A 9333-nucleotide genomic window follows, 5' to 3' on the forward strand; every position below is an offset into this window, starting at 1 on the left:
GCTCAAATGTGCACTGCCACGAAGAGCTGTAGGTCCATTTGCTTGTCACAGAACTGTGCTCTTTCTGCATTAAATGAGTAGAATACCAGAGCGTAGCACAGCAGAGCACAGCGTAGCACAAACCAGAACAGAACAGTTCAGTTGGAAGGGACCTACAATGATCATCTAGTCCAACTGCCTGACCACTTCAGGGCTGACCAGAAGTTAAAGCATGTTCTTAAGGGCATTGTCCAAATGCCTCTTAAACACTGACAGGCTTGGGGCATCAACCACCCCTCCAGGAAGCCTGTTCCAGGGCTTGAACACCCTCTCGGTAAAGAAATGTTTCCTAATATCTAGTCTGAAGGTCCTTTGGCACAGCTTTGACCCATTCCCAGGCGTCCTGCCCCTGGATCCCAGGGAGAAGAGATCAGCACCTCCCTCTCCACGTCCCCTCCTCAGGAAGCTGTAGAGAGCAGTGAGGTCGCCCTCAGCCTCCTTTTCTCCAAGCAAGACAAGCCCAAAGTCTTCAGCCGCTCCTCAGAGGACATGCCTTCCAGCCCTTTCACCGGCTTTGTTGCCCTCCTCTGGACGCATTCAAGGACCTTCACATCCTTCTTAAATTGTGGGGCGCAGAACTGCACACAGTACTCAAGGCGAGGCCGCACCAGCGCTGAATACAGCAGGATAATCCCCTCTCTTGACCAGCTGGTTTTGCTGTGTTCGATGCACCCCAGGATGCAGTTTGCCCTCTTGGCTGCCTGGGCACACTGCTGGCTCCTATTGAGCCTGCTGTCGACCAGCACGCCCAGACCCCTTTCTGCAGGACTGCTCTCCAGCCACTCCTCTCCCAGGTTAGACTTGTGCCCGGTGTTACTCCGTCCCAGGTGCAGAATCCGTCATTTCAAATTGTTAAATTGTTAAATTGTTAAATTTCATCCCATTAATTACATCCCAGCCCAGCCCGTCCCCAGATCTCTCCACCTCCCTCACCCCACAGCAGTGTCCACTGCAGGGTGCTGCAAAGCTCTGGGCACCCAGCCCTCTGAAGGGCACAGCAGCTCCTGGGGGGCAGAGAGGGGGGTCAGCCTCCCCACCAGCCCCAGGGCTGATGCTGGCCCCAAGGGCACAAGGAAAGAGAGGCCACTCAATCTCTAGCTCTGCTGCATTCATATTATAGGTTATCCCCAACTCTGACTGCGTTTGTCTCCTTCTCTACCCCCATCAGCCCCACGCCCCAGGACAGCACAAGAGGCAGCTCCCGCATCTCTCCAGTCTCCCTTCCCTGTGCCTGCTGGGTTCCTACTGACTCCCATGGCAGAGTCTTTTTTTGTGCATGCCTCAATTTAGTGTTTTGCTTTTGGGGGACATCACCTCTGAGGGTGATTCACCTTGTGTGTCTCAATTCACTCCCACTCCAGGGCACGTGGTGAGTCCCCATCCTCTCCTGAGCCCTCCAAATTCATTTCCAGAATGAATTCATTTCCACTATATGCCATCCGTCCTGTCATATGTGAAGCAGCCTGTGGAATTAACCGGGAGCCCATGCACCATCTCCACTGCCATCGGACACAAAGAAGAGAGCTTTGAAAACCAGAACTTTCGGTCCAGTGGAACACAATCATACCACAAGCTTAACCCCAATCTTAGGGAGAACACAAGGAGAAAAGACTCTTTAAAAGACCAATTCCTTGGACATTGTCTTGGCAGCAGCTTTGGAGAAAGAGCTCAGCCTGCAAGCACGTCACCTGGGAGATACCCTTTTACTGAAGAGCTGCATGTGGACAGGTCACATCTGACACAGTGTTGTCCAAGGGTCAGACACGACAGGATCAAGCCTCAAGAGAAGCAGTATAAACCCAGAAAATTATCTAGAAGTAGGATGATCACAAGGGAGAACAGCAGACTCCCGGCCTAAGATAAATTCTGGGAAATGTGCAGAGAAGGGGAGGCAGGGTATTGCGAGTGAAACAGTGCCCATTGTGCCAGTTTCCATAGGGCATCCTTGAGCTCCTGATTCCTCATGCTGTAGATGAGGGGGTTCACTGCTGGAGGCACCACCGAGTACAGAAATGACACCACCAGGTCCAGGGATGGGGAAGCAATGGAGGGGGGCTTCAGGTAGGCAGGCACTGCAGTGCTGAAAAACAGGGAGACGACAGCCAGGTGAGGGGGGCACGTGGAAAAGGCTTTATGCTGTCCCAGCTCGGAGGGGATCCTCAGCACGGCCCTGAAGATCTGCACGTAGGACAGCACAATGAAAACAAAACACCCAAATGCTAAACAGGCACTAAGCACAAGAAGCCCAACCTCCCTGAGGTAGTCTGACTCTGAGCAGGAGAGCCTGAGGATCTGGGGGATTTCACAGAAGAACTGGTCCAGGGCATTGCCTTGACAGAGTGGTAGTGAAAATGTATTGGCAGTGTGAAGCACGGCATACAAAAACCCACTGCCCCAGACAGCTGCTGCCACGTGGACACAAGCTCTGCTGCCCAGCAGGGTCCCGTAGTGCAGGGGTTTGCAGATGGCAACGTAGCAGTCATAGGCCATGGCAGTGAGGAGAGAACAGTCTGCTGAGATAAAGAAGACTAACAGAAAGAGCTGGGCAGCACATCCTGGGTAGGAGATGGCCCTGGTGTCCCACAGAGAATAGGCCATGGCTTTGGGGAGAGTGGTGGAGATGGAGCCCAGGTCGCGGCGGGAGAGGGTAAGGAGGCAGAAGTACATGGAGGTATGGAGTCGGTGGTCATAGACTACAGCGGTGATGATGATGCCATTGCCCCGGAGGGCAGCCAGGTGGATGCCCAGGAAGAGCCAGAAGGTCAAGAGCTGCAGCTCCCGTGTGTCTGTGAATGCCAGGAGGAGGAACTCGGTGGTGGAGCTGCCGTTGGACATCTGGTCCTGTTGGGCATCAGCACAGTCCATGGAGGAAGACAGTAAAATGTTTAGGTTAGACTACTCTGAACAAAATCTACTTCATTTTTCCTAGTGTCCTGCTGTGTGGGAGGGGAGATCAGGGGCTTGCTCCGGGGAAGGTGTCCGGCATGTCAGGGGATGGCAGGGAGCTGCCCAGATCCCCCTTCCCCTGGCATTTCTGGGAGCAGCTCTCCTCTCACTCCCCGACTACACACGCCGCCTGGAGCTGTCCCTGCCAGCAGCTCTTTCTCTGTCCCCACATCTCCTCCCTGTCAGTGCTCACAGACTCCATCCAACCTGCTGTGTGCCTAGCTCTGCCCTGCAGACCCCTCTTGGCAGCAGGGCACCGCACAGGGTCATCTCTCCGTGTGCAGGGTCTAAGGAGCAGCTCAGAAAAGTCCTAACCAGAACTGCAGCCTCAGTGCCTTCTCCAGAGTGGAGAAGTAAATTCCCACTGCCCACCCAGCTCACCAAGAGTAGAAAACTGAAAGCACAGATTCCTTCCCTTTCAGGAAAATGCAGCTTTGATGTCATCCTTGAAAGTCTCCTCGGAAATGCCTTAGAAAGGATCTGGAGCTGTTAGCAGCCTGTCGTGGTTTAACCTCAATCAGCAACTGAGCACCACACAGCCGCTCACTCATTCCCCCCGCCCCTGGTGGGATGGGGGAGAGAATTGGAAGAGTAGGAGTGAGAAAAACTTGTGGGTTGAGATGAAAACAGTTTAATAATGTCAATAAAATAATAACAACAACAACAATAATAATAATGTAATAATAATAATACACAAAGCAACTGATGCACAGTGCAATTACTCACCACCCGCCGACCACTGCCCAGCCAGTCCCCGAGCAGCAGCCCCCCCGGCCAGCTTTCCCCAGTTTATGTACTGAGCATCGAATCATAGAATCATAGAATCATTGAGGTTGGAAAAGACCTCTAAGACCATCGAGTCCAACCGTCGACCCAACACCACCATGCCCACTAAACCATGTCCCTAAGCGCTGCATCTACTCGTCTTTTAAATACCTCCAGGGATGGGGACTCCACCACTTCCCTGGGCAGCCTGTTCCAATGTTTCACCACTCTCTCAGTAAAGAAATTTTTCCTCACGTCCAATCTAAACCTCCCCTGGCACAACTTGAGGCCATTTCCTCTCGTCCTATCGCTTGTTACTTGGGAGAAGAGACCGACACCCACCTCACTACAACCTCCTGTCAGGTAGTTGTAGAGAGCGATGAGGTCTCCCCTCAGCCTCCTTTTCTCCAGGCTAAACAACCCCAGTTCCCTCAGCCGCTCCTCAGAAGACTTCTTCTCCAGGCCCCTCACCAGCCTCGTTGCCCTTCTCTGGACACGCTCCAGCACCTCAACGTCCTTCTTGTAGTGAGGGGCCCAAAACTGAACACAGTATTCGAGGTGCGGCCTCACCAGGGCCGAGTACAGGGGCACAATCACATCCCTACTCCTGCTGGCCACACTATTTCTGATACAGGCCAGGATGCCATTGGCCGCCTTGGCCGCCTGGGCACACTGCCGGCTCATGTTCAGCCGGCTGTCGACCAACACCCCCAGGTCCTTTTCCGACAGGCAGCTTTCCAGCCACTCTTCCCCAAGCCTGTAGCGTTGCATGATGTCACATGGTATGGAATGTTTCTTTGGCCAGTTTGGCTGTGCCCCCTCCCAGCTTCTTGTGCACCTCCAGCCTTCTCAGTCGGTAGAGCATGGGAAACTCAAAAGTCCTTGGCTAGTGTAAGCACTACCTAGCAACAACTAAACCATCGGTGTGTTATCAACTTTGTTCTCCTCCTAAATCCAAAACACAGCACTGTACCAGCTACTAGGAAGGAAATTAACTCTATCCCTGCTGAAACCAGGACAATATCCACCCCTTATTCTATACCATCTACGTCATGCTCAAGTCCCATGTTTTCCAATACATTTCCATTAATCACCACCCCTTTTCCTGGTTTGTTTGGTTGTTTGGTTTTTAATAGAAATATATACACACAGATATCATTCCCTTAGTCTGTGGGCCATCCCTCTAAAACGTTTGGTGAGTTCATTTAGTCCATGACTTCGGGCTCCATCTGTCGTAATAATCTTCCAGGGCAGGAAAAATGGAGATGGTATGTGGTGTTGGATTGTGTCATGTGGAAGTCAGTCCTGGTACCATCATCACTGTGCTTTGCTTGGCTTCATCGAGGTTTATTCTTCATTAGTCTGGGTGATTCTTATTGTAATATCATTAGTATGGCATATAATATTATGTAGCACTTAACATCACATAATTCAGATCATTGGCTATTCTCACCCACAATCAAATCCCCTTGAGGTACACATCAGACTTCCCCATCCGTCCGCGTTATCCACCAAGTGCACCCAGGTCCTTGAGCAAAAGCAATCCCACGGATGGGTTTGCCTTTGCCTGGGGCAGGAATAACCCAAACCGTTTTCCCCAACATATTTTTTATGTGCACTACAGGGACTTTCTTCCCATCTACAGTACGTAAAAGTTCTGACTGGGCAGGGCCAGCTCGATTGGCAGATCCCCTCGTGCTGACTAACCAGGTGGCCTTTGCTAAATGCGTGTCCCAATGTTTGAATGTCCCGCCACCCACTCATTCTCTCTTTGCAGGACACGGCGGTGGGCATGGAGGACTCTCCAGAGGACAGCAACTCCTCCGCAACAGCCAGCACCAGCCAGCTAACCTGGGCAGGTGCAAGGGAGGCATCTGCAAGCTGGCCGTGCCCCATCTGGCCAGGCAGGCTCAGCATCGCTGCCTGTGTGGGTTTCTACTTGCATCGCTGCTTCTTGGGCTGTTACCAGAATGGATTTCCAAACAGAAGCTTCTTTCTAAACATAAGTCCTGCCTGCAAGTTTTCCAGTCAATCCCTTCCCAATAAACTCATCGGAGTGCCTTCCATTATCAGAAACTGATGGTATAATAAATGTGGACCCACCTCTACTAATAGAGGGATTTTTATCCCCACTGTCACAAGGTGCCCCTCAATTCCCTGCACCTGCACTTGACTTTCCCACGGTTTTAGTACCTTCCCGGTGAATGCAGATCCCGCAAGGACAGTCGGGTGAACTCACCCAGTGCCGGCTGTGTCGCATGCGGTAGCCACGCTCACCAGGTTGGGAACCCACAGAGTCCCATCTGACTCACCAAATCGTTACTGAAATGGATTTGCTTGCATTTTTCTTCTCTTCTACTTCATGTGTGGGTACAGGAAGGAAGGCAGCAGTCCTACACACTAGCTAAAACCACTTTTTGTTGCAGTCCATAAAGGTGCGCCTCAGCTGGGAGCCCGAGAAGGACCCTGTGTTACACTTCTTGATTCCTTAGATGCGATCTTAAAGCTACTCATTCACTTGTACAAGCTAAAAAACCTCTTGGCTTTGGCCATGACATCGCCTGTTACCATTCACTTCCGAGTAGTTGTTCACGCGAACCCCCCGTGCAAACACGCCTAATGCATATTTTTCAGCTGAGGTTTCACTATTTTGTTGCAACTTTGACGCTTTCAGCCGGTTTCCGTCTGGTTTCTTCTAACAATAGACCCACTTGTATAGGCCAGGTCACTGTCGGTCAAGTTCTCTTGCGCATGTCTTCGAAGCCATCTTTACAGAGGAGCTTTTTCGTACGTAACACAGTCTGCTGGTCAGCTTTGTCAGCAGGGCTAGTTCAAAGCCTACGCTGCAGGATGCAATCAGGGGGAAATGCGCGGGTGGAGCCTTCTGTGTTGCTTACCCTTTGATTTCAGTGCTGTCCTCCAGTCTGAATCTTGCAGTGTTTTTGCTGAGGCATAAAAGTTCAATGGAGCGAGCAGATCTTCCTCACCCACACACGCACCTCCACCCCAGCTCAAGGCAAAGGCACAAAATCTCTGGGGGTGCGTTGTTTTATTGAACGCGTAGCAGCTACCCAGCATCAGGGGAGTTGCGTACAGCGAACAGCTGCAGGTGCCTGGGGCTTGACCAGCATCGCCTGGAAGGGAAAAAGGGGAAAAAGGTGACCGTGGGGACTTGCTATCAGTTCATCTGGGTCCCTGTTGCCCTGCACGCCCCCCTAAGCCAAACGCCATTTCTGAACAGTCACTCTGCATCTCCCTCTGTCCCCTTTTGGTCAGGGCTGTCATGCGACACTACGGGGACAGAGAGGTTCTTCTGGGGATCCGGGGCAGAATGATGATGGCACTAAGTCATAGTTACAGTTAAAGATTTATTTTTTAACAGAATTTAATGATCAGCGTAGCATAGGATTTCATGATCAGAGCAGCACAGGATTTCTATAAGCAGCATCAGCGTAGCACAGTTTTATAAGTAGCGTAGCACCGAATTTTATAGCACAGCTTAGCTTATGGTTCCTAATCACCTGGACCCACTGCAGATCGGGTCACATCTTAATACTTGGCTTGCCATGTCAATATAACAATCATAACCTAGACTCAAACCACATAAAAGAATACGAGTCGCCCTCTCAGTCCTTGGAGGAAGCAGACTGCTTGATTTTATAGGCAGTGCTCTGTGTGCTGCTGCGCTTCCCTGTTCTGGGATGGGGTCATCACAACCTGGCTGGCCTGGTGCCCGGGACCTTCATGGCCCGTAAGGAGGGAAGAAGTCAGCCTGGCGCCCAGGAACCTTGAGGCCGATAGGGAGGGGGAGAAGAAGGCTGCCTGGTGCACAGGACCTTCAGGGCCTGCGGAGGAGGGGAAAGGGGACTGCTACGTGACCAGCTCGGTCACAGAGCCTGGCCGTTTGCCTCACAAAACGGCATTCGTTAAGCTAACCATATTACCAGGGGTCAGGAGCAGGAGGTACCGGTCACAAGTGCAATTGTTTATTGCCTCCATCAGATGGTTCCTGAAGTGCTGGGATGGCAGCAATGCAGGGCCCAAATACCAGGTTAGGCGGGAGGCCACTGGTGACCTGGATTGGATGGGGAGGGACAGCAGGGGGACAGGCTGGGGGCAGCAGGACAGCAGAAGAGTTTTCTTTGGTGAACATATTCAGCATCTGCTGTCCTTACCCCATCGCTGAGCAGGGCGAGGCATGAGTGTTGTCTTTTCACTGTGCGCTTTGCCAGCAGCCCTGCTGCAGCCAGGAGACAAGGTCGTCAAAGAGGGAGAAGACGTAAGGCGGATCAGGCAGCCCACAGGCTACTACATCTCATCAGGCGCTGATGATCCGTCTCCTGTGAGCACACTGAGATCAAGAGCAGCACCTGCAAACCAGGCCAAAGAGGTGGAAAGGAGGTTTGTTGAAAGAGGGCTGAAGAGCAGCCCCCTCCTGCTGCCCTGTTGTGGATCGCTCCTCTGTGCTCGGTCCCCACGGCATCGGAGGCGGTGCTGAGGTGCTGGAGTGAAACGTTAGGGTGCTGCAAAGGAGCAGGCAGTGATGGCCAAGAGGCAGATCCTCTCCTCGGCTGCACAGTCACGCCTGTGTTTAGCAAAGTCGTTGGTTTCCAGCGGTGCCAGGGAACAGTTTGCGGTGCCTGGCAGGAGCATCACAGACTAGTTGGGTCTCCTTCTGTGCTCTGAACTTGCAGAGAGCTACAGAGGTGACAAAACTTCTTGGCCAGGAAGACCCTCCTCAGGTGACCCAACGCGTGTTTGAAATCCACCTAGAGAGTATTGATCCTTGTAGAAGAGAGACGATCCCAAAGCATCAAGTTTGGATCGCTGCAACAGCTTTGGGAGTAAAAAACGATGGCAAAGTTAGAGCATTTCCGTTTTTGTTTCTCTCAGTCAAAGCATTGTCAGATACCACAGTGATGGGCAATGTATCAGGTCTGAAGACAGCCTCCTAAGTTGGCGTTTCCGATGTCCATAATGTCTAATGAGGACAGACACAGTCTGCACAGGCCTGACATAGCTGCCTAGAGCCTGGAAGCCCTGGCAGCTGGCTCTGGTCAGGCTCCTTGTTGCCTTTACTAATAATAGCAACGAAATACATATAGTTTTTTTAATCTTTCTTTTTTTTTTCCTTTTTTTTTTTTGTTTTCCCCACCAGGCACCTTCATAGGAATAATAGTAAAAAGTGAAATAAGAAAAAACTCTGGCCAGGTCACCTGATGGATAAGATGCCTTCCATAAAAGGAGCCCCTCGGGGCTCAGGCATTCTTCAGCCACGTTCACCTGACCAAGCCCGCCTGCTGTGGCATTTTGTGAAGGGCAATGAACGTCACGCTGCCCAAGCACAAGAGCTGTAGCTGAAGTGTGTGAGTGAGGAGCGGGCAGCAAAGGCACACCCTGCTCGACATCCAGCTGCCAGGATCCTCTGCTTCCCTGGGTAGCATCGGGCGCTGCCAGCTCCTGAGCCCTGACCCCGTGTCGTGGTTTAACCCCAGGAGGCAGCTCAGCACCACACAGACGCTCACTCACTCCCCCCCCACCACCAATGGGATAGGGGAGAGAATCAGAAGGGTAAAAGTGAGG

General features: G+C 52.0%; 1 protein-coding gene across 1 annotated transcript; it reads right to left on the reverse strand.

The window, feature by feature from the left end:
* Nucleotides 1-1893: 1893 nt before the first annotated feature.
* On the reverse strand, nucleotides 1894-2904 carry LOC143171596 (olfactory receptor 14A16-like). Its single transcript, XM_076360648.1, has one exon. The coding sequence runs from the start codon at nucleotides 2902-2904 to the stop codon at nucleotides 1894-1896; it is 1011 nt and encodes a 336-aa protein (XP_076216763.1).
* Between the last annotated feature and the right edge of the window lie 6429 nt (nucleotides 2905-9333).

Source organism: Aptenodytes patagonicus, chromosome 28 (genome assembly GCF_965638725.1).
Source record: "Aptenodytes patagonicus chromosome 28, bAptPat1.pri.cur, whole genome shotgun sequence".
NCBI lineage: Eukaryota > Metazoa > Chordata > Aves > Sphenisciformes > Spheniscidae > Aptenodytes > Aptenodytes patagonicus.